The 26,063-nt window shown below is 40.4% G+C and overlaps 1 protein-coding gene across 19 annotated transcripts in view; it reads right to left on the bottom strand.

Annotated features, from left to right (window-relative positions):
• PHACTR2 (phosphatase and actin regulator 2) overlaps positions 1–26,063 on the bottom strand; it is a 287,718-nt gene that overhangs the window by 53,244 nt on the left and 208,411 nt on the right. For 5 of the 19 annotated variants that reach the window (XM_054254482.2, XM_035296894.3, XM_008995182.6 and 2 more), the window contains 4 exons: positions 20,864–20,944; positions 15,789–15,947; positions 9,364–9,603; positions 4,232–4,769 (listed from right to left, as the gene is read on the bottom strand). In XM_054254482.2, the coding sequence (XP_054110457.1) occupies positions 4,232–4,769; positions 9,364–9,603; positions 15,789–15,947; positions 20,864–20,944 (1,018 nt within the window). The remainder of the gene's footprint in view (positions 1–4,231; positions 4,770–9,363; positions 9,604–15,788; positions 15,948–20,863; positions 20,945–26,063) is intronic. The other 14 variants (XM_054254484.2, XM_008995184.5, XM_008995183.5 and 11 more) reach the window with 5 other exon arrangements.

The raw sequence follows: 26,063 nt of genomic DNA, 5'->3' as shown, positions 1-26,063 counted from the left end.
GAATATATGTTCTGAATAACAGAACAAAGAATATTTGAGAGATAAGCCCTTCATTTGTTGGTGTCATTGTTCACTAATTTATTATATTGATTATTATTCTAATCTTACTATTTGTATTTTATGTTTCATGGTTTTCAAATAATTCAGCATATATCTACAATTTACAAGTATTCTATTGTATAAGAAGGGTAGATAATGTACAGTTTAAGGAATCAAAGAAGGGCATGTGTGAGTTGCCTAACCAAGGTAGCATGTCTAGTCTAAAATCCAGACTGAAGACTCTCGATCTACCTATTAAAATTTACATTTATTGTACAATTATAGTTTACACTCAATGAGTTATGTTATAAATTAGACCTGATGCTAAATATACTCCAAATCTGTATTAATCAACTCATGACTTAGCCCTCATTTTCCCCACTAGGGTTCTTGGGCACACTGGACAACATATGCCTTCTGTAAATGCTGTGGAAATGAACGGTACAAAGTAACCTTTTGGATATGGCCTGCAAAGGGACTTAGTAGTTTTTGCCTTATCTGTTACCACACATACGTGTTACTGATGAAGCTGCCCATGAATGGAAGCCTACCAAATAATTAGTCCCCTGCCATATGGGAGGAGAGGTAGGTATTTTTATACATAGCCACTTGTCTTCTTGAAAGTTTTGATTTTGTATTCCAAACAGAAGTCTCTTCATAAAATGACAAGATTTTCACACATTAGTTGACTAAACATAACTCACAGGGAAAGTTCTAAGTAAAGAGCAAGTGACTAAGAGCCAGATATTCTAATTCAAATATTCACTTGAAAAGGAAGAAAGAATTTGGAAGGCAATTTGAGAGACTACTTACTCCAGGTTCATTAACTCAAGAGCAAACACAAACCATCCCTGTAGGATAAACTGAAATTTAAATTTTGAAGAATATACGGAGAAGAAAATCCCTATGGCCTTTTCTAGGAAAGCATTATAACTACCTTGATGGACAGGAATATCTATTATAAACACCCTCGATGGCTAATGATGTCCTAAGCTCACTCCCTTTCATAGTCCCAGTAGGAATAAGAACAGATGGTTACCTCTTCACTCTGACAGTTTTTCATATACTTGAGATGAAGACTGATATTAAGCCCCTAGTACGTAGTGTGATACTTAGCACTCCTTAAATATTTGTGGAAATGAACGGGATAGAGTCAGGCCACATTTGGATGTGAGTTCTCTGAATGTTTAAGACTATATCAGGGCCGGGCGTGGTGGCTCAAGCCTGTAATCCCAGCACTTTGGGAGGCGGAGGCGGATGGATCACGAGGTCAAAAGATCGAGACCATCCTGGTCAACATGGTGAAACCCCGTCTCTACTAAAAATACAAAAAATTAGCTGGGCACGGTGGTGCATGCCTGTAATCCCAGCTGCTCAGGAGGCTGAGGCAGGAGAATTGCCTGAGCCCAGGAGGCGGAGATTGTGGTGAGCCGAGAGTGCGCCATTGCACTCCAGCCTGGGTAACAAGAGAGAAACTCCATCTCAAAAAAAAAAAAAAAAAAAAAAAGCCTCTATCAGGAAGCACTTTACATGTTGCACCTTATTCTTAAGTATATTGAACAATAGCCTCATATACCCAACCTATTTCCCAAAATTCAAATGTTACCTTAAACATTTGTACTTCCTGAGCACATCAGACAATATTTTGGTAAAAGCTAGTCTTAACTATACTCACTTTTGTATCTTTGGGACTTAGTACATTGCCCAGCACAGAAAAGGCAATAAAAAAATACATGCTGTAAGAATGAATGTTCAGTTCCAATGGTTGGAAGTGAATGCAATGTTGAAAATAGTATAGTTAAATAAAGACATTTGCTATATGCTGGAAGTATTAAGAATGCTGCTAGGGTTTGAATGTGTCCCCCAGAATTCGTGGGTTAAAAACTTAATCCCCACTGTGAAAGTGTTGAGAGGTAGGGCCTCGTGGGAGGTGTTTAAGTCATGAAGCTCCGCCCTCATGAACAGATGAATGCCATTTTAAAAAGGGCTCACAGGAGTAGGTTCACTGTTTTGTCTTCTTTGCCCTTCCACCTTCTACCATGTGATGACATGGAAAGAAGATCCGGGCACGCTGGCTCTGGCCTGTAATCCCAGCACTTTGGGAGGCCGAGGCGGGTGGATCACGAGGTCAAGAAATGGAGACCATCCTGGTCAACATGGTGAAACCCCGTCTCTACCAAAAATACAAAAAAATTAGCTGGGCATAGTGGCACGTGCTTGTAATCCCAGCTACTCAGGAGGCTGAGGCAGGAGAATTGCCTGAACCCAGGAGGCGGAGGTTGCGGTGAGCCAAGATGGCGCCATTGCACTCCAGCCTGGGTAACAAGAGCGAAACTCCGTCTCAAAAAAAAAAAAAAAAATCCTCGCAAAATGCTGCTGCCTTGATCTTGGACTTCCAGCCCCCAGGATGGGTGAGCCAATATTCTAATCATTATGAATTACCCAGTCTCAGATATTCTGTTACAGCAGCACAAAATGTCCTAAGAGAGATACCATAACCATTCATTTCAATAAATCTTCTTTTCCCATATCTTTTATTAAAATGTCAAACAAAGAAAATGAATTCATTTGTAATTTGACATTTATCTTTTCTTGGCTGTCCTTCAAATATTGGTGTTCTAAGTGATTTTAACCCCCACCTCCCCCCAAAAAAAACCTAACAGAAGAGACATGGCAGTAGACGTAGAAGCCATTGCTTTGGAAAACATGAAATTATACATTCAGAGCATGGAACTGGGTATGCATTCTGGCTTCACCACCACCAACGGGGCAGTCTTGTGCAAACTATTTTAGCTCTCTCAGTGCCAGTGTGCCAGTTTTTTTAATCTATAAAACAAGGATACTTTTGGGAAGCCTTCTATAAATAAAATGATAATACATGTACAGTGCTTAGTTCCTGACATTAAATGAGTATTTGATAAATGAAAGTTATTATCATCAGCAATAAAATAATTAAAGTTGATATTTTAGTCTCTTGATCAAAACCAACCTAATTAATGTAATAATTTTTTTAAAGTTTAATATGACAGATTGTTTTGAAAGAGAGCCTTTTACATACTTTGAAGAATGAATACAGGTTTTGTTCTTGGACACAGGAGCAAAAAGCCAGGGTTCAAGAGCTCTAAGCCTTTGCTAGACAGAGGTGATCATTGCGTCTACTATACTCTGACAGCCATACTTCATACCTGTGGGACAGGGCTAATATGTTTTCTTTGCCTATGGAATATTTATAGGACTTTGTGAGTGATGAGATGCAAAGAATGAAAGAGAATTAGGACCCTTGGATGAAGCCCAGGGTTCCGGCTTGGGCAACTGGGTGACGGTAAAGCAACTAATCCGCCAGCTGGATGAGGATGAGGCAACATTGAGTTCCTTGGCCTGTTTTGTGCAGGTACCTTCTGAAATGAAACTAAGACTACTTGAGCACTATCCTTTCTCTTCCATTATACTCTATTTATAAAATCTAGCAATAGGGTCATCGTATCTTCAACGCTGCTTCCACCATGTTAAAGTAGGCTGATTTTTTTCTATAACCATCTTAAATCACTTTTTAATTTTCTTTCAACAATTCAATGAGTATCTTGAGTATCTTTTGTGTGCCTAAGGCATATCAGACTCTGGACTGGTTGCTGGGCACACAGAGGTATATAAGACATGTTGGCTAATTCTGTCCCACAGGTAGGAAAAAGGGGTGTCTACATATAGCAGACACAATAATGAATTCTGCCTGGAAGTACTGAATGGCTTCACAGAGGACCTAACATTTCAGCTGGGTGGGAATTTAAAGGAACAAGAAGGGGGCCAACTCTACTGCTGGAGAAAAAACAGTTCCAATTTGAGAGTTCTCATCTGATCTTCTTTACGTTCTTGGAGAAGGGGAAGGCTCAGTAACTTGCTGATATGAGTGGGTGAGCAGACTGGACCCACGTGGTAAAGATTTAAAATAAGCACTGAAAGGAAAGAGAAGGGAACTGAGGACCACTGGGCAGTGCTGAAGCAGGTTCTAACTGTACTTAAAAACACCGATCTCAAGTGGTATTTGTCAGCTCTACCAATGGTTGGATCACATCTATGCCTAACACTCAGTAGGTTAAATTATAAAAGAAAGCAAAGCTGTTTGCCTCATTTCCAACACAATACATGAGTGATCTTTAGTTCTCAGATAAAATAGGGGGTTTGTTCCCCAACTTACCATTTTGCATTTTCTCTGTTAACACTTAAGTCAGTGCCTGAGTGGAGAGTGGTTCTGTTCATCGGCTCTTCAGCCCAAAGAAGCTGACTTGGGTCTAAGGCAGAGACGGGCAGGTCAGCTCCAACGCTGACCAGGACAACTGGAGTGTCTGAGGCAGTAATGCATTGGTCTTCAAGAGGGAGAAGAGGGGCGGGAGGAGAAGGTGCGGGAGCCACAGGGGATGGAGGGACCGTGGACTTGGATTTGCCTGTGTTCTGCTCCTCGGCTCCAGGGACAGTCTGTTCGAGTTTGAGACTCTCCACTGTGGTCTCCGAAGGCTCTCCTTTCACGTTGGATGTGCCAGAAGTGGTTGTGTCTGAGGACAGGTGAGAAGTTGCTGCCTGCTTGCCAGCTTTTTTCTTGCCCTTGGTGGTTCCCACTGTCCCTGTTTTGCTAGAAACTGTCTCCTTTGAAGCTTTGGGACGAGATGAGGTGGATGAAGTGGATGGCGAGGCTGATGCTTTAGAGCCAGTTTGTTTTTTTGAATGAGAGGAGCCAGCTACAACAGAGAGACTTTGCATTAAAAAGTCAAATACAATGCTTTTTAAAAATAAAGTAACTAAGATATAACTCTCAACAACATTTAAAATGTTCCCTTTAAAATTTGTCAAATAAATGAATAAGAGAAAATAGGCTAATAAAGATAATGGTCTTGTCTTCTGTCCCTCCCATCCTACAATCCAGCAAGGAGCAAGTGACGTTTATGGCAAAACTTGGAGGAACAGGAGCCCTCTGTCTTCTCCCACCCTTAGTCTTTAGCTGAGCCAGCCAAAGGGAGAATCCTCTGCTCCTTGTCTATGGGTCACTTGAGAAAGCCCAGTCTGCTCTCAAGAAGGAATGTTATGGTGTGTAGAGGACAGACAGCAGCAGCTAGATGGGGGCAGCCCACAGCTGGGCTCATCATAAATTATACATGTTGTATGCTGTCTTTCTAGGAATAGAGTGGCGGCCCGTATTCAGAAGAGGCTGGGGTATATATCCAGCTCCTTTCTGGGTCAAAAACAAAATCACTCATCTTACTGCTAAAAGAGTAAAATGCAATCCAGCTGTTCCCGTAGCTCCAGAGAAGGAAGCTCGCCGTGCTGGCCTCTACTTCCATCTGCAGTAGAGATGGGGCAAAGGGAAAACCCATGGCCCCACAGGAAAGGTATACTCCCTTCAAAACATCAAAAGCCTGGAAAAAACTTCTTTTTTATGAAATATATTTACATGGGTTGCTCCTAATTTCTTTTTTTTTTTTTTTGAGACAGGGTCTTGCTCTGTCACCCAGGCTGGAGTGCAGTGGGGTAATCTTGGCTCCCTGCCACCTCTGCCTCCCGGTCTTAGGTGATCCTCTGGCCTCAGCCTCCTGAGTAAATGAAACTACAGATGTGCGCCACCATGCCCAGTTAATTTTTAACATATTTCTGTTAAGACAGGGTTTTGTCATGTTGGCCAGGCTGGTCTTGAACTCCTGGGCTCAAGGGATCCACCCACCTCAGCCTCGTAAAGTGAGAGGCTTTGGTGACTCCAGAGGATTACAGGCGTGAGCCACCATGCCTGGTCCTAAATAATGTGAAGGGAAAGAATATCATTCTCAGGTCTTCTGACCCCACTTTCACAAATGTAATCTTCCTTAATGTTTAAGTTCCCAGAAGATCTTCATCGAAGGATCGCTACGGTCTATTTGCCTACTTCCAGATAGGGCACCCTCAACCAAAACAGTTTCAGAACAAAAAAATTAACTACTCTTTTCTTTATGTCATACAAGATGATAAAATAAACTCCTCTGAGAATACTCTTCTGTTTCATGACTTTTATGACCTGTAAATTTCTCGTAATGGCTTCTTCTGTTATAATGTAGTAAGTTTCTTCTTTTCATGAGGGTTCAACTACCTTTCATAGAACGATTAGAAAATACCTTGTTAGTATCATGAAGCCAATCCACACTGTATACAGATGTTATTGTAATTTACCTCTGGTTATGACTTTATTGAAGTCAATTGGGAGGGTGAAGAGATGAAGAATAAATAAAAGAGAGGAGTTGTAAGACTTCATTAATTCTGATTAGACTGATACTAAAGAAGCCAGTCTCTTTTAGTCACAGGTTCCAGGCTTAAAAGGAGTCCCTATGGTTTTGGGGTCTTTATGGCTTAAGATATGCATAAGTAGAACTCTTCTTCCCCAGATCCAAACCTGTTAATACATCTTTATAAAAAACAACCTTCCCTAGCCTAGAAGTCAAACTCATTAAGCACACTCCTTCCATCTACGTCCATTCTACATTTACTTTTCACAACAAAGACGCTAAGTATTTGGTGCCTATCTATGTTCAATTATTTTCTTAGGTAAGCTAAACAGAATTCTTTCCACATATCAATTCTAATAATTTGTAAAGGAAATTCTTTTCTTTTTGGAGAAATTCTTTTCTTTTTCTCACTCTGTCACTCAGGCTAGAGTGGAGTGGCGCAAGCTCGGCTCACTGCAACCTCCGCCTCCTGGGTTCAAGTGATTCTCCTGCCTCAGCCTCCCAAGTAGCTGGGATTACAGGCACCTGCCACCATGCCTGGGTAATTTTTGTATTTTTAGTAGAGGGGCTTCAGTATGTTGGACGGCTGGTCTTGAACTCCTGACCTCAGATGATCTGCCCGCCTCAGCCTCCCAAAGTGCTGAGATTACAAGCGTGAGCCACAACGACCGGCCAAGAAAATTCTTTCATCGTTAACAGAAAAGTTAATTTTAGTTTGGCTTGAGGAAAAAGATATATTTTTTTCAATGCTCAGAGTGCAAATTCAAACCACATTACAGTTTTTTTTTTTTTAAAGAATCTTCTTAACTGACAGGTCTTTGTTGAAATCAAACATGTTGCTTAAGTTACCTTGAATTAAGGCATAATAAAAACGTGCCACCTCTCTTCAGTTAAGTACATTTGTTGGTAATAATGTGTAACAATGAGAAACAAAAATCAAGGAGATTTCCCCCTACTTCCCTGGTGAAGAAGCTGAATGTTCTGAAACTGATATCTGGGCAGCTGGAGGTCTATACTAACTTAATAATAGAGAAAGAATCTTAACTGACGGCTGCTTTAAGAACTTAAATCATTGGATTGAACATCAAGAGCTGCATTTGAACAAACTTTTCTGGAAGGTCCATATTATTCAAATAAAACCAGTTACCAAGCAGAAAGTTCTCAATGGTTACAAATGGAATATCAGTAGGATCATAAAGGGATATTATCAGTATTGGATAAAACGATCCTTACATGATGGGCTTGTTGGCGTACTTAAATGCAACCCCGTTTCTCTGTGATAGCCTCTAAAAAGGTGGGGCCTTTTACAATACAATGAATAAAATGACTGTGCTGTTCTCCTAGGAACATCATGAGTGCCTAAATCAATCTTCAAACAAAATATCTGGAGAAAACCTCAAAATCGTTTATGAAAGCTGCTCCCTGTCCTTGTGTGAATCATCGGCTTTCTTCTCAGGGAAGTGAAGAGAGTCCAAGCCGAGTTCAGAATGAGCCACTACCATGTGGAGGATGGGAAAGTGGAGAAGTTAGTGCAAGACAGGAGCTTAATTCCCAATGACACCGTGATCGTTTGGGGCTGTTCTTTAGAAGTAGATCAGTGCCTGCCTTACTTTAAGCAATGCTCCTAGGGTTTGCTAGGAAGTCTGGAAAACACACACAGATCCTGACATGAATGGACACTGATGGGTGAGGACTGCTGGCCCCTGAGGCAATGGCCACTGGGCACTGTTGGCACATCATTCTGGGACATTTCAGTTTAGAGCTTATTAGAAGAGACCCAGACACTAAAGGTCAAAGGCAGGAAGGGAGGAGCACAGGGAGAGGGACGCCTATTGGCATTCAGAGATCTGTTACACTGTCAACTCAACTGCTCTCTGAATTTGAGCACTAAGGGCTTACATTATGAGGGGAAAAGATCAACCCCAAAGCAAATCCTGGCAGACAACTGCTAGAAAGTTGCTGTTGGTTTTAAAGACAATTAAGATTTTTTTTGAGATGGAGTCTCACTCTGTCGCCCAGGCTGGAGTGCAGTGGCCCAATCTGAGCTCATTGCAACTTCTGCCTCCTGAGTTCAAGCGATTCTCCTGCCTCAATCTCCCAAGTAGCTGGGATTAGAGGTGTGCGCCACCATGCCCAGGTAATTTTTGTATTTTTAGCAGAGGCGGCACTTCACCTTGTTGACTAGGCTGGTCCTCAAACTCTTGACCTCAAGTGATGGACCTGAGTCAGCCTCCCAAAGTGCTGGGATTACAGGTGTGAGCCACCAGGCCTGTCCTTTTAAAAGATAAATGACATAGTAGGCATCTTTATTCCTCTTCACTAGAAAAATGGGAGTTTCCACTTTGCATTCAGCATATGTGATTGTAAAGCAAAGCTGGATACGTATTGCATGAAGTTACTGCAGGTCACTCAAACATCCACTGGTGATCTGTAATAGCAACTTATAACCACAGGACACCAGGATGCTTTGCCTTAGAACACGCAGTTCTACAGGGAAGGTGTGGAGCACTGAGAATGTAACTTTCAGCTCCATGAAATAGTTTTGACTGCAGTAGAAAGTGGTGGGGCGGAGCTGAAACAGGTCATATGAACCCTTTTTTCATTTATCAGACGGGAGATGATGATGGATGCTGAGGATTTAACACATTAACATCCAGCAAATGTATCAAAGTTATAATTGTCACATTTTTACATGCAAACCTAAGATATTCTGAAAGAAAATCCAAAAAGCCATCCATAAACTCATACAGGTAGAAGGTCAGTCAATGTCTAAATAATGTCATCAGTATATCAGATCATTGTCATCCACCAAGCATACTACTCCAAGTATCCTTCAACTGGTGCTTATAGTGGATACTCAAACCAGTACATTCACTCAAAAGCTAATGAGGTGAACTCTTCAATGGGTTGAAGTTCCTTTGGTAGACAGCAACAAAGGAATCTCTTGGGCATTCTTTGTGTCAAAGCTGAATCTGCTGCTGTAAGGTCCTAAGACACCAAAGCCCATCAGACCTAGAAGAAACAGCCCCATCCCAGAGCCAAGCACCCTAGCAGTGACCCCACAGGGCACTAGGGGCATACTTACCAGCCTCTCGGGTTGTGTTTCGGCTTGTTGGCTTGGGTGGAGGGACGGGGGTCTGCTTACCAGGAGCCTTGGTATTTTTTTTAATGGGAGGCACTTCGTCACCTTTGTGGCTGGCCCCAGCAGTGGCCCCTTTCGGAGGCACAGGTGATTTTTTGGGTTTAGGTTTGGGTCTAGGCTTAGGAGGAGCAGAAGGAGGTAGAGCAGGAGCTGCCGGTGTTTCAGAGTGGTTTTCAGTGTTCTCTATAAATGAGAAAGTGAACAGAAGCAGACTGATACAGACACACACCATATAAACACGAGGAGCACGACGTGACGATAGTGACACAAAGCGTGGCTGCTTGGCACCTGGGAACCAGCATGGAGTTCTGCACCAGACAGAGCACAGTTTGGAGTGAAAACAAAGGCTGAAAGACAAACTGAGATGTGTTCTCGGGGTACGTGAATCACCCTTTAATAAAATTGGTTGTACAAACTACTTTGATGAAGTTAGGTTGAGGATGTGTGTAAATGTTTGCAAGTCAGAGGCCTCAGTTACAGCCTTGAATCTGGGGTTGCTGGATGATGATGCGGGCATGAAGTGCTACATTTAAATTGAACAAACAATGATTTAACAAAGCTGAAGGCTCCTGGAGAGTGGCGGAAGAGCGTGTTACAGTCACTGTTGTGGGGTGAGGACTGACAGCTGCAGCAACTGTTGGACTCACAGTTACCCTCGAGAACTCGAGCCTGATCCAGCTGAAAGGGATTTGTGCTCAGTCTCACTGCGGTCAAAAACTAATTATTTTCTAAGCTGAGAGAGACTCCAGAGAATCTTTTACAAGAGGCAACAATGCACTTTGGAATGAATCATCTTCTATTAGCAAAATTTTCTAAAGCTTTCCCAGTACATTGGCAGCTTCCTGTTCTACAATAACTTCCTCTGCCCTTTCCTTCCTTTCTTGTGTGTGTGTGTGTGTGTGTGTGTGTGTGTGTGTGTGTGTGTATGAAAGAAAATCTCAAAAAAATTTTTTTTGAGGCAGAGTTTTGCTCTGTCACCCAGGCTGCAGTGCATGATCATGGCTCACTGCAACCTCAATCTCCTGGGCTCAAGTGATCCTCCAATCTCAGCCTCCCGTGTAGCTGAGAACACAGGTTGTTTGCCACCATGCCCGGCTAATTTTGGTATTTTTTTGGAGAGATGCGGTTTTGCCACATTGCCCAGGCTGGTCTTGAACTCTTGGGCTCAAGTGATTTGCCTGCCTTGGCCTCCCAAAGTGCCAGGATTACAGGTGTAAGCCACTATGCCCAGCCTTTTCAAATACTGCCACTACTATAGGTACATCTAGATGGTGCCAAATCCAAGAAATACTTAGGTCTATAAGTATAGTAATGTAAAGACGAATAATTATTTTGTAAAGACAAAGACTAAAATTCACTCAAAACTCATATCTAAGAACAGCAGCTTCTCACAAGGTTTCATGTAACTGGAGGAGAAAGGGTTAGTCTCCCGTTACTGAAAGACAGTGGAGATGCTGAAGGTTCATTCATATATTCACGTCTGTATTCTTTCTAATAGTGGCTGACGAGAATTAAACTAAAACACCATTCTGGTCCAAAGAGCTAAGCAGCATTTTCTTATAAAAGGTGCACAATACAAAACATAAGACAGTGTTAAGACAAGATCGAGCCTTAACCAAGTCTGTCCTCCCGTTACTGAATGATCAAGAAAGGGTTTTAATACTGGAATATATTGCATTTCATTATTATTTCTCTTATTTTGTTTCTTGTCCTAATGAGTGTGAAGTATGGACTTCTTTTTTTTTTAAACCACATTCCCCATCAATCTACATATATAATTACCATATGATGACTTAAGTTCCAGTAGGTAATCAATAAACGTTTTCTTTGAAAGTTCACCTTTGGTTCTGCCTCAGCCACAAAATCCTCTCCCGTCACCGCAGCCCAAGTTGACCTCTCCTACCTCTGAACTTACTCAGGCTTATTGTGTGAGCTATTTACTCAACATCTATCAGCAGCTATTTTGTATTTTTGCCTTTCTGTTTATACATCTTGTCTCCTCTACTAAGCTGAGTATCATATATACTGTATTAATAGTAGTGGCCCTCTTAACTCAGCAGGTCTTAACCAGTCAAGTCAATTACAAAAGTCAGTTAGGTTTGAGAACGATACAAGTGGATACACACCTATAACATTTAACTTAAAATATATAAATATATATTAACTTGCCAATCTTCTGAAATATGGCTGAAGCCTATTCTTTAAATACATCTTTGTAACTTTAGCCCCCAGCATAGTACCATAAAGTGTGGAGACTAAGCTCAATAGCAACCTCCATGGTGAAAGTCAAACTGATCTGTAACACATGGCACCTTAATTCTCTTATATACCACCAACTCTATACGTGTTTTATACTATCCCTTCATAGCATGTCACTGAGGGATATTTTTTCTTTCTGCCTAAGGTTTAAAATTCTAAAGGTATACCGGAAGGAATCCAGTTTCTGGGTTTGGGAAGGAGGAGATGGTTCACCATATTGGTTGGCAATGACAAGACCTCGTGGGCAGAAAATGAACATACTGCAAACAGAGCTTCTCCTGAAGCCTTGGAGAACACGATCCACTCCTCTTGACTCTTCAAACTCTACCAACTATGTGTGAACATTTGTCATTCTGGTGATTATTAAGTTGTGTGTGTGTGTGTGTGTGTGTGTGTGTGTGTGTGTGGTGTGTGCATATGAGTATGCAAATAGTATATTTTTTACTGAATTATAAACTCCTTTTGTCTGAAATTTAAAATCCCATCGAACACAATGCTTTAAACACTTTGTTTACTCTATGAATGGGACTGACTAATAGTTATTAACACACACATCAATAGAAGACAGATGCTTTAGTTGCAGCTGGGAGGTAATGAATAAAGTCAAGTTGGATTCTTTACACTTACCATGTGATCTGAAGACATGTTATAAACTGATGGTATATAGGAGTATTATCATTTCAAGAGAAGGTTAAGAAAGGGCTGCCTAGTCATTCTGGCTTCATAAGGATGCTAGGCTTTTGAGCAATGTGGTCTGAAAAACAAGCTGTTTCTCAAACCTCCAGGGTTGGCTCCTTTGGCCACTGGAAGGTTTGAGCTCAACGACACTGAGAACAAGCCTGGCACGTGGTCCTGCCTAGAATGCAATTCTGACCCAATTCCTCCGCTTCACTTGACTACATCCTTCTTGTTTCCTTCATGTCTTAGTTTGTAAATATCTTCCTCTGAGAACCAATGTTGGTTTTTGCTGTGAGCTCCCTTGGGTTGCTGTGCTCAGGCCTTCCATGGTACTTTGCATCTTGCATTGCAATTGCTCATTTGCATTCTGGTCTCCTCAACGCCACACTCTGCTTCAGGCAAAGGCCATTTTTCATTCACTACTCTTTTCCTGGCCCCCAGGAGAGTGTCACCCATGGTAGACCTTCATTATTTGTGGAACAAGTAAGTATTCATCACTTGTTACTTCATTGAAGACTTTTTTTTACAATAAATTAACAAAAATAATATCAAGCAAGATTTCTTATAAGATACTTATAAGATTTCAGAAGAATTCTTGTAAGTTTTTTTTTTTTTTTTTTTTGAGACTGGCTGTCACCCAGGCTAGAGTGCAATGGGGCCACCTCAGCTCACTTCACTCTCCGCCTCCTGAGCTCAAGTGATTCTACCTGCCTCAGCCTCCAGAATAGCTGGGATTACAGGCACCCGAGATCACATCCGGCTATTTTTTGTATTTTTAGTAGAGATGGGGTTTTGCCTGGTATTAAACTCCTGACCTCAGGTGATACACCCGCCTCAGCCTCCCAAAGTGCTGGGATTACAGGCATAAGCCACCGCGCTCGGCCATAAGATTTCTGATATTTATACCAAGCTTTATTTAACAGAGAGGAAGTCAGTTTTTCTGCTCTTATAAATTTAAAGGCACTTACCGTGAAAGAATAATGAGAGACCAAGAGCCCCGAAGACCTCAAGGAAGAAGTCTTTAGTATTAGGCAGAGGAGGCCCAAGACCACTGTACCAACTGCAGAATCAGGTCCCTTCAAGAACTCCAGAAATGCCCGGAGGGCCTGGATGGAATCTACTCCCAGAGCAAGCGTGAAGGACACCACGTGCCATTTGTGTTGCTTTCTTGGATGGTGATGTTTCAAATATTAAAGTATTGAGATACGGTCTTATGAAGAGATACAATACACATCTAGAGCTCTAAAGGCAGGTGATATGGTTTGGCAAATAGAACCAAATAGATGATTTAATGCTCTTGATTAAGCTGGCTTCATGCAGAAGGAAAGGGAGCACTGTATCCCAAAATAAAGACTGAGTTAAGATCATGGGATGGTGGGGTTGGCATGGTAGTGAGCTAACACACGCAGTGAGACCAGAAGAGGAGCAGAGGCAAACGTGAAGCCTGAGTTGGTCTTCAGAATTAAAAAATGTGTTTTTCTAGAGAGGTAAATTATTACCTTTGCCATAAGGCATTTTCTAATTAACATAATACACTGGAATATTAGTTATACATGACATTCTTTTCAGTCTCAGGAAGTGGCTTCTATACCGAGTGCTTCTCCTTGTGGCTTTGGCATGTGCACTGTCTACACGGGAGAGAGCCACACTACCTCTTAGTGGTATGTATTATCCAGCACTCCCAGCTCCTTCCTCATGTACTTACTGACCAAGCAAGAGGCTCTTTGGGACCTTATCAGACAAGAAAGAAGGGAATGTCCTAATTCCAAGTAAAGAAAAACATTTCTCAACTATTCATGGACCCATAAGATCTGCTATCTTCTTTCTAGAACATCAAGGTCTGTTGGTTAATTCATATAAAACTGTCAGCAAGTTTTTATGATGTTGATAAGGGAAACATTTCTTTTGATGTCTGGCCAGTCCAGTGACGAATACCCCACATCAACCAGGCACCAGAGATGGCACTGTTATGTAATGCAGGATGTGATTCTTGGATGTGAAAAGGCTGCCAGGGACAAACCACAGATGGATTTGAAATTCAACAGTCTGGCGAGACAGGACAGTAAGACTTAAACAAAAAACATCACTACTTGCGTTAATACTTTCAACTGAATCCCACTAAAATTTATTTAAGACTACTTTCTTTTTATGTTCCAGAAATATTATCATTAAAAGTATTTCATAATCTGTGTTCATAAGCTTAACCAGAGTCAATGATCAATGGAATAAGGCTAGATAAAGCCCTTGAAGTAAAGCAAAATAATAAATTTCCAACAGATTATTAACACAGGCTCCTAAAACTTTTAAAGACTAATATACATGCAACTAATGGATGGTTATGAACTTCCAGAGCAGATGATTTTAAGTCACAATGGTGTGTTTAATAGGTCATCAAATACTCTTTTTTCCTTTGTCTCTCAAGGATCTGGGTCAAGAACAGAGGAAGGAAATTTACTTTCATCAGTTTCTAAGCATTCAAACTGCCCATAGAACACACATTAGGTTTGACAAAATTTTACCATTCAACTTAGAGACAGACATTACAAAACAGGAAATAGTATACTTCCTAAGGATTCCTTTCTATGCTGTGTGGAGGCATCTAGAATCTCCCCAAAAAACCTTCCCTTATGGAAGTTTCATTTCATGTTTGGAGGTGTCTACACATCACAGCAGTAGTATTGAGATGTCATTAATCCATGGCCAGGAACTTGTGAATGTTCTGGGAGTCCCTGATAGACATGTATTTTGCAGGTATCTCAATCTACCATAGCAAATTCACTCTAGGAATCAAGGTCTCTAAAGAAGTCTTCTGGGAATACCATAATTGCCTCTGGCACATTTTGAAATTTCCAGTTGCACAGAGGCTGTGGGAATCAGCCAGCAGAGCAACCACAGTCCACGGCATCTCTGGGAATTATTCCTGGGTCTCTCTCAGAAATATCTGGAACCTACGATACTGGACATGTGAATGCCACCAGCCAAGTTCCCACTGCCGGAGAGAGTGCTGGGCTGAACAAGCCATGTCGGTTTTGGTATTCCTCCATGCTGAACTGCTGATGCAGCCAGTTGTAACCAGCAGAGAAAGATGTTCATATTTCTCACTTTCATTATGATCTTGAGACAAAGCTCCCAAGAAAAGAATAATTTTCCCAGATACCTCTAATGATTAAAGAGATCACCCCTTCTGGTTATTACTTTTAATTAACATTTATTAATAATTTAAAAAATCAAATACTGTGCTTATAAAATGGTTGCATCTACCTGAGAAAATCATCCTATTTCACTTTACTAGTCACATTTCTTTCATTTTTGTATTTGTAAACCTTTCCTCTGCAGACTGCTGGTTTTAGAGTCACTATTTGGAGCCTAAGTGCTGGTTCTAGACATTAAGCTATACTAAAGTAAATAATATGGGTTTCTCTTGGTTTTACCTTTCTTATCTTCTGCCTTTTCCTCCAGAGGTGGTGTTTTTTCAGTTACAGAGCCATTACCTTCTTCAGATATTACTACATTTTCCTCTCGGGTAGATTCCTCTCCGATGGGTATCATGTGCCCGTTTGAATTTTCAAAGTTAACTGTTACATCTCCATCTAAAATGGGAAAGAAACACCTAGATGTCTAACTTGCTGGCTTTCTCAAAAACAAGTTTTCCAGTTACTAGGATGGTAGAATTTGGGTTCAGGTTTCAGTCCCTGGGAACCAAATACGCCCTGTGCTGTTTGACCAAATAGTTTATTCAAAACAAAACAGCTAGAAAATTCTTAGTCTTGGGGGATAACTGCTATGGAGGGAATATCTATGTGCCATTTCAAGACAATAGGAATGATCATTCTAATTATGCAAAATCCCAGGGCAGCAGAGTCCCTCCGTTCCAGTGCTTAGGTTTGGTTGAAGTCAATACTTATGTGTTTCTTTGTCATTCAGAAACAGAATGGTGACAGGAATAATCTGGAAAATGGAATCAACATTTTAACAAGCACCAAAAACACAAGGTGAATGCATATACATGAATACATGAAATGCAATTCCACATACAAACAATAAGTGGGATAATATAAAAATTTCCAAGTACTACTGGTTCCAGAATATATTAGGTATATGATGTGCTAACTTCCAACAGTAACATAACTCTTATTCTGTATTCAGGGAAAAGATGATAGCAAGGCTATTTTTATTTTCATTTCTTCATTTATGGAAAGATTAAACTATACTCAGGTAATTACTATATATAACCAGCCAAAAAGCCCCTAAATTGTCCTAAAAATATTTTGAAAACATTCGAGAAAAAAACACATGAAAAAGTAATCATAAAAGAATTTTTAAAAATCATAATTGATACAATTGTGAATATATTATCAAAATCATAAGTGACTAATTTTAACTCCTGTATTTCCATAATTCCTAGGGGTTTCTAAAGTGAAAGAGACTAACAGAAACATTTAATTCAGAGATTCTTGAAAATATTAACGCTACTTTATATCTGGAAAAATTTATGAGGCTTTGCTACCATTGTAAAAGAAAAATTAATGACTGGAAGGTTTGAGCAAACTTTAAAAAATGCTTGATTAGGCCGGACACAGTGGCTCATGCCTGTAATCCCAGCACTTTGGGAGGCCGAGGCGGGTGGATCACGAGGTCAAGAGATCGAGACCAACCTGGTCACCATTGTGAAACCCCGTCTCTACTAAAAATACAAAAAATTAGCTGGGTATGGTGGCGCGTGCCTGTAATCACAGCTACTCAGGAGGCTGAGGCAGGAGAATTGCGTGAACCCAGGAGGCGGAGGTTGTGGTGAGCGGAGATCGCGCCATTGCACTCCAGCCTGGGTAACAAGAGTGAAACTCCGTCTCAAAAAAAAAAAAAAAATGCTTGATTAGAGTTCTTTCTGTTTTTCACTACTCTTATCTTAGCAATCTTATAAAACAGAAACCATTTCCCAAATTGTTATTAAATATGATTGAACTGCTTCGGCTCAACAATAAAATCCATTTGCCTTCTGAACAAAAACAGGCATGACATTTTAATAAATCATAAAATTATGTCATTTTTAGAATGAAAAAGTAATCGTTGCTTAGTCATATAACTCCCAATAACCTATAACTGGGTCCTGTGTAAAACTAAAATAAACAATAATTGAAGGCAATGCCATTACAAGTAAATCTTAACTAATAAAATTAAGAATTTTTAAAGACTATACGTCAAACCAAAGAGAATCCAAATGATTCTTAATTCTTATTATTAAATCCCAAGAAATTAGCTATAAAAAGGAAGAGAACACAATATATCCAGAAAAGGTAAAAATGAAGAATGGAAAATTCCAAAGAAAATAGAAAACCACTTGCTTATATATAAAAAATCTTCAGTTTTTAGGTAACTCAACTATAAATTTATCTTTGTTTTCTTTGACTTTAGTTGGTAATAAAAATATATCGAAGTCATGTTATTGACAATTTAATTCTATTTTAATCATTATGAAAATTCTTTAGTTAAATAACTGATTTTTTAAATTTAGAAAAAGCTAGAGAGAAATTTTAATAGTTGTGGCACAAGAAGAAATTGAATTACCATAGACAGAAGTAGTTGACAATGTGGAAAATACTTACTTTGAGGCATGAAATAAAGCTAGTTAATATGAAAATAACTGTAGAAAAAAGAAACACATTTGTGATAAATATGGAATTCGAGAAAAAAACAGCGGGGAAGTAAAGTTATTAATTAGTTGGTGTGTATATTGAAAAGGTTTTCTAGTATTGTGTGTTAAGGAAGTTGTTTTAGAATTAAAACAAGTTAAATCTTTGATATGGTGTATGTGTGTAAGGAAAATACAAGCTGAGCAAAGGAAGGCAAGAGGGTGCTGAGCTGGATGGCAGCTGTCAGTAAACGACCCAAGTCAATTTGTCCCACAGGAGCAAAGGAAAGAGAAAACTTGAAATGCAGTTGTAAGCTTAAAGTAAAATGAAAGATAAAGCACAAACAGGAGCAAGTGGTTCAATAAGGAGCATGAGGGTGTTTGAAGGGGGTTACATTCTTCTAGTAAATAGGTGTATTGGGGATAGATTATAGTCAAAGGAGGAAAAGATGGAAAGAGAAAATCATGTATAACCAAAAGGCGAGTGATAAAAGTCCACAGTGGGAGAAAAGGAAAGGATGGTAGACAGGCAAAAACCACCTCCACAACCTTATGTCAAAAGCTAAGGGAAAAGGTGGAGGGAAAGAAGCAGAGGTAAGCAGTAAACTTGGAGTAGACCATGGACTTCCCAGGAGAGAAGACGAATCACTGAACTTTTAGGTTGAAGGTATGTCTGAGTATAAAAAAGAGAATCTAAAAGGAAAAATAATAATAGCTGGGAGGGTATGGGATATGATGGGATGGGGTCTAACTCAGGATAGCTAGAGGGATTTTTAAAGTTTATCTGACTCACTGAATAAAGGGCTTGATGGACAGACACTGTTAAGAGCAGAGGCAAGGTCAAGAAGATCAAAGGAAAGAACGAATCTTCACTGGCAGCAGAAAGGAGGCTGTTACCAAGAACAGCAGCTTCTGGTCTCTCAGACTGAAATTCTCCAGATAATTGCTTCTGGGAAAATCACAGAACTATTTTCTCCAGCATCAGCTGAACAGGGGAAGGACTCCATTTACCACTGACATCCTCAGGAACCTTCAACCATTAGATAATTTCTACAGTTCTAGACAGGGACCATGTATAAGTTGCAAAGTAAATTCTAGTAGTTTATGACTTCTCACATTAAGCCTATTATATTATGTTTAGGTTAAAAAAAAAGTTTTCTTCTTTTATGTTATAAAACCTTTAGTTTCCACTGCAAAAGCTAAATAAAAGGTCAAAGAGAGTCAGATTTCTGAGAAGTGTATGTCGGCCAAGAAATTATAATCTATGAGGCAAATAGTTACACAGATTAGGCAGAATAAAAATCATTTCTTTAAATTGACCATTGCTACTTGTTTTTAGTAAGAGCAAATTCCTTTTCTACCTACAAATTTTAATTAGGAAAAAAAGATGGGCTTTTAATCTCTACCTTTAAACTCATTAACAGTTTCAATCATAAAATTTTCCATTTTTTACTTTCTTTAAAATATTTCTAAATAAATGATGTCTAATAAATGTATTGACCCATCTCATAAAGCTGAAGGCCCAGTGTTAAGGTTTCAATGGGTATATAATTTCTCTATTGCCTTCAAAGACATTGGACAGGAAATTAATTTTGATATTGCAAGCCTACCTTTAAGTTTAAAAAGTTAGAAGTGGGCATTTTTAACTCTAAAAGTCTCAAACAGGAAATAAGTAGCTTCAAGGTAATAGAAAAATAGGGAAAACATAAAATTCATTCATAAAGTAGAGTAAGAAAAGTTTGACAGCCCAAAAAATACGAGGGCTTAAGAAAATGGTATTATTCACTCCAGAGTTTCCCATTTTCTTTCAATCAGGAGAAAAACAGTAAAGCACTTTTCAGCTCCACTCTGGAATTACTCAGATGCTGGAAAAAGCATGTCATTTTGATTTATAAATAGTGAATGCCAAAGAATGTTAAGTCCTTTGCAAGGAACATATATCAAGAAAACAGCTGTACTATTATTTCAATTTCAATTCTAAATTAATAGCATTTCATTTGTTCCCATAAAAGCACAATAATAATACTTTACTCCCAGTAAATGTGAGGGGAAGGGAGGCATGAGATAAATCAACAATGTTGCAACAAAATGTCTTTTATTTTTAAATTTAATAGTGGGAGCGATGAAAATCATTAGGTAGTATTTATTTGGAGAAATAACCAATGTTAGTGTCTTCTTTTGAGGGTCAATACCGGTTTCTATCTGATCCTTGTCTTTTCTGGACAAAGTTCCTCCTTGGGAGGATAGAAAAAAAAAGAGAAGAACAGAGATAGGGGAAAATATTAGAAATAATCATTGCTGGTGAAAGATTCAGAGAAATGAAAAGAGAACAATACTGAAAAATTACTTGAGAGAACGCAGAAAGCTGATTAGGTTAGTTTGCCTATTCATGATTTACCGATTGTATATTCAGTGTTATTATAGAGTGCAAAGGACAAGAGGCATGTGTGCCTTCTTTCTTCTCTTTCGTTGGTAGTTTTAAGAAACAAAATGGCATGAATCAAGCTAAAACTTAGCATTTACTCAAACGCATGAATTTAATGTGAATAGAAAGCCTGAAGCTCAAGAATAGAGAAGAAAATGCATCATAAGCATTTGTATCTCATCTGTATCGGCCTCGGATGTACCTTTGCAGAGTTTTAGGTTTAGAATGACATAAGGTGACGGATTCACCAGAAAAGTCACTGGAGTTCTCTAATACTTCAGATTCTCTGCAGCTCACAAAGGCATTAGCAATGGAAGCAGGGCTCTTGGGAGTGCAGTAGTCACTGCCTCATCTTACAAAGACTATGATTATTTTAAATTTCAAAAGAAAACAAAAGAAAGACCAAAGAATGAAGGACCAAAATATTTAAAACGTATGATTAATTTCCTCACCTTGATCAGGCAATTCCTTAAGAACTCCCCTTCTTATCAGCTCCTCTCTACTTTGTCGTGTGGATATCTTCCTTTCTAATACTTTTAAAAAGAACAAGCACAAGTAAGAATCAAGTCATTCCTTGAGATCATTTTGAAAAACATTCCAAGTAGAATTGAGCACAATTAATCTGCTCACATGAGGGCTCAAACTAATTATCTTAGTTGCTTAACAAAACACATGATGGGAGTTGAATCAACACAGCTATGACAAGAGCAAGCCCAGCCGCTGTGCCTAGTCTTTCCAATGACCACCTTTGGCCTGGTGTCCAGACATATGATTCCACACCAACTACATACAGAGCATAAAGGCTGCCTCTCACTTTAAAGCTAGAAATGCTGCCTCCCACTTTGAAGCTAGAAATGCTGCATTCTAAAACGTATGATTCTATGGATATGCAGTGTATGGTATTTATGCTTACATTTTGTAAAAAAAGCCACATAAACATTCAGTAAATATTCTGAGTAAGTCATTTGAATGTCAGGAAAACAAACTATTGTCTAGTGTTTTCTCTCTTGCTCAATCTATTACAAAAGCCCAACACATTATATGTATTCTCACTAATTCTAGAGGATTCTAGTATATTATCACCTGACAATCTGCAGGTCTTAGGAAGATGGAGAAGTCAGTTAAGAATAATCTTTCTTTGGCTGGGTGCGGTGGCTCATTCCTGTAATCCCAGCACTTTGGGAGGCCGAGGCAGGTGGATCACCTGAGGTCAGGAGTTTGAGACCAGCCTGGCCAATGGCGAAACCCCATCTCTAGAAAAACTACACAAAAATTAGCTGGGCATGGTGGTGGGCACCGGTAATCCCAGCTATTTGGGAGGCTGAGGCAGGAGAATCACTTGACCCAGGAGGCGGAGGTTGCAGTGAGCCAAGATGGTGCCACTGCACTCCAGCCTGGGTGACAAGAACAAAATTCCATCTCAGGAAAAATTAAAAAACAGAATAATCAGTTTTCACAGACATGTAAAACCATAGGAATCTTAATATCGATTCTTCCTTCTGGAAGAAATGTAAATTCCTGGTAGAACTTCAGAATGAGGCTTGGGAGCTCTGGGGCAGAATCTCAGTAGTGTTGCCCTTGAGTGTGTATAGTATTAAATCCTGTGCTCTATATGTCCAGGCAACCACAAGGTCCATTCCTCACTTTCAGGAGCTAAGAAGGTGCATAAAATTAACATGTGGTCATGTCATCTACTAATACTGAGTCAACGTTTCCCAGTGTGTTCTGTAGAACTCTATTCCCTCCAGACCGCCTGTTCAAAAAACGTACTTTGACACAGCAGAGGAGGGCCAGATAAGAAGTCTAGGGCAATTTGAAGAGCAGGAAAGCTACACTGGTAGAGAACAGGCAGCTGCAGGACAGGAGATTTCTGATGCTCCCTGATTCATACTCCTGGCCTCATAATCTGCAAATCCTGTAACTACTCTAGACAATACCATTTCAACTAAACTAAAGCCATTTCCCTGAACCAAGCCCTGACGCATCCAAAGGGAGCGTGTGATAACACTAAGAAGACATTTTGATAACACTAAGAACATGTTTTCTCAGGGGCTCCAGGGCCTCAAGCAAGGACGCTGATGAGAGACAGGGTGGGAGGATGCGCCCTGGGCAGCCAGCTTTGTATTAAGTGCATGAAAGTCTTCCATCAGCGTTTGCTAATAGCATGCACCGCAGAATAGCAACACTTAGGTTCAAGAGTGAAGGACCTGGATTTTTTTCCTGTCTGATAACTAGACATTGTGTATTCCTTTTTAAATCCTGGTTGCTAGAAAGATCACAGTAAAACTGGGTATTTAACACAGATTTCATATGACAGTGGATTCTCTGTTTCTTCCTTCTCTAAAACCTGACTGGATTTATATTTTACATACAATATATAAGCTCTTTACTGTAAGTTTTGTCAAACTATTTTGGATAGAATCAAAATAGATACAAACAGAAAAATGAGTGAATGAATGAATAAATGGTCAAAAGAATGACAATCAACAGCATGTGGGTTAAAGAAGAGACATACGCAGAAGCCTTCCCTCCTTTCCTTGACAGTCCTCACTCACCCCATTCTTCCTGTTCCTTCCAGAAGCAAGTAACAGCTCACTTAAAGGTTAGTAATTTCGATGAACAAAGTTAACCGGGCAAGAAATTGTTTTTTTACTGGGTGTTCTTTTATGTAAAAAGAGTGCTGTTATTTAAACACAGTTTCAATTTGTTCAGACTCTTGTCAAAAAGGAGAGAACCCTTATCTACACAGGAAGCCACAGAACACTCACAATGACAGGTGGAACACCGCTGAGATTTTTGCAGGTGGTTTAGAAGGACCTTGACCACTGTAGCCTCCTAAAGATTGTAAAAACCAATTCATGCTTGTCTGGGCTCTGAGGAGCGGCAGGACTCTGCAGACCCTCCAACAGTTGTCTTGGCCTCCATTCCCGGGGACAGCCCCAGAGAGTCACGGCTGTTCTGCCCTAAGCTTCAGGATGAAGGTAGCAACTGCAAGAGCAAGTGCCACTGGCCCGGGGATCAGGCCACATTCTCGCAAACCAAATGCGCTCCAATTCCGAATTCAATCGTTGTGCCTGTCTTCCTCATCGGCCCTTTGCTCATGAGAAACAAAACTTTTTACTTCTTTGCTGCTTCTTTAAAATTGCCTAAAACACAAAATGGCTGCCAGGAGTCCTGGATTTTAGTCCTTGAATTCCTACAACTAGTTGAGTGACCCTGGGCAGTCTCTTTGAGTTCCTGGGCCTCTCTCTACTCTATTATCTACAAAATAAGGGACAAAATTCAAGAATGACTAAGGACAATGCATCCAGCTCAAATGCTGTGTGATTCTATATCATTAATCGAGGCTGTCTGTAATGTCTGCTTTGAGCACTTTTAAAAACTTTCATTCTTGCACTAAAAAATCCTCCGAGAGCCTGGAACACACTGGGTTTCTTATTCTGCCTTTCCATTATGGATCCCGGAGGATTCTTTAGTTTTAGTTGTGAGTTTTCTCTTGCTTAAATTCTAATTTAGTCTCAGCTAAAAATTCCCCCTTTCTTCCTTGTAAACTAAAAATTCCCTCTTTCTTCTTTGTAAACGCTGGAGCTTTGAAGCAGCAGCCTTGGCCTCCCGCCAAGAATCAAAACCAACGGCTTTGTTCTTTTGCTCTACCTCCTATAAACAGGCTCTGATAGGAAAATGCCGTTGGCTATTTGTTTGGTCTTTGGCTGAGAGCATTTGTAACACACAGTGCGGATACCTGTGTCCGGGGCCAATGAGAACAAACTGCAGACGACCGGGCATGGAAAGTATGTTGCTGGGGCACAACATTCCAACCACCGCTCTCACGGCAGTACAAGTATCTCATTCTTCACCTTTTAAAATATTTGCCTCTTGTTTATAAAGTGTCTGTATGTTTGCAGAGCACATTCACTGGACACTTTTTTCATGGGCTCGGGGGGGTTTGCATTGCAATGAATCTGCGAGGTCATTCTAGTCCAACGCACTGCACAAAGCAGGGGCTATCTCAGAACATGCCTGAGATGTGCTCACTCGCTTAAAATCATTCAGAGGGAAGATGCTCATTTTAAGGCACGGCCCACTTCAGCATCGATCACCCTCATTTTGAGGAAGGTATTCCTGAGGAGTCAAATTGCGCAGCCTGAAACTTCTGTGCGTCAATCCAACCCAAGTTCTCTGTGGCTCTAGACTAGAGGCAGTTGTTTGCGAGAAGAAAACAGCACGAGTTGGCTGTCATCACCGAGAGCCTGCTGTCACGGCAGCCTGCTTGAATCTGATCCCGCATATCCCACCAGCTGCTCTTTGACTTTGAGGTTCACACCAATCTATGCACCAAAAATCTATGCAGCAATCTATGCACCACAGCTACAGCATAACCAAAATACGGCCAGGGAAGACACTAGTGGGCACAGATCGCTGAATGTCATAGCTGAATATAGTAACCAAGGTGTCTCCATAAAAAGTATTATCACCAGTTGAGTAAATAAATGGCTCCCGGCGTCTCACTTTTATCCCAATTGGAAAAGCATAAGAGATTTTTTTATACCAAGATCAAGCCAAACCATGATTTCTGTTTCACGCTGCATTGGGCTAATTGATATTTTGATAATTCAATTCTGATAACAATAGCACACACTCGAATTCTCTCTAGGAAGTGGAGGAAGCACTGCCCTGCATTTTCCTAACTTCATGCTTATACTCTGGTAATCTTCTAAAGACTTCCCGTGGCTGCCCATCTCACTTCCATTAGTCCCTGGACTTACCGCGACCCCCTTAGGCTGTCCCTCCTCCCATGTGCCTGGCTCCCAACCACTTCCTTCTGGCTCACGGCTTCAATTCCTTGAGGCCCTGCTGCTTGTCCCCTGAGGAGTGGCCCCTGCATGGTGGCCTCTGTCCTTCCCGGGAGGCCATTTCCCCAGACACCTGCTAGTCTTATTCTAGCATGTCCTACAAGTCTCTGCTCCAAGATCACCTTAGTAGAAATCCCTTCCCTGAACTCCTGATGTAGAATAGTTATTCCCCTTCCCAACTTTATCTCTTTTTCCCCACAAAACCCATCATCACCTCCTAACATGTGTAAGTATAATCTCATTGGGAACCAAAATTCTGTTTTGCTTACTGCTGTGTTCTCAGTGTTGATTTGCAAGCTGCTGGCATAAAAAAAAATGTGTATTTGTTGAATAAAATAAAAGAAAATAAGGTAATGATGATAACGGTATTGTTTCTGCCCCTTCCCACTCCTCAATTTGGGAGAAAGCAAGTGAGGCTTGTGGCACAATCTGGAGGGACAAGTGTCTTCTGTCTTCTCCCTCCTTAATTCTTGGCTGGGCCAATCATAGGGGAAAAAGTCTCAACTCTGTCCTATGGATGATCTGAAAAAGGTCTCTGTATGCACCGAAGAAGGAAGCTCACAGTGTGTAGACAACAAACACCAGCAGCTAGCAGGGTGTAGTTCAGGACTGTGCTCCTCATAAATTATAAATGATTTATGATGTCCTTCTGGGCACGGAGAGGTAGCTGTGGGCTACACTCAGGAAAGGAGGCCGGAGCATATGCCGCTAGCTTTTTTTCTGTGGATACTTGGCCGGGATTGCATATTACTCTGGAAATATCTGTGAGAGTAAATCTTGTAGTCAACAAGTCATTTGT

This window comes from Callithrix jacchus, chromosome 4 (genome assembly GCF_049354715.1).
Source record: "Callithrix jacchus isolate 240 chromosome 4, calJac240_pri, whole genome shotgun sequence".
Classification (NCBI taxonomy): Eukaryota; Metazoa; Chordata; class Mammalia; order Primates; family Cebidae; genus Callithrix; species Callithrix jacchus.
Note: the sequence above shows the minus strand (reverse complement) of the source record. Positions and strands in the feature narration are given on the sequence as shown.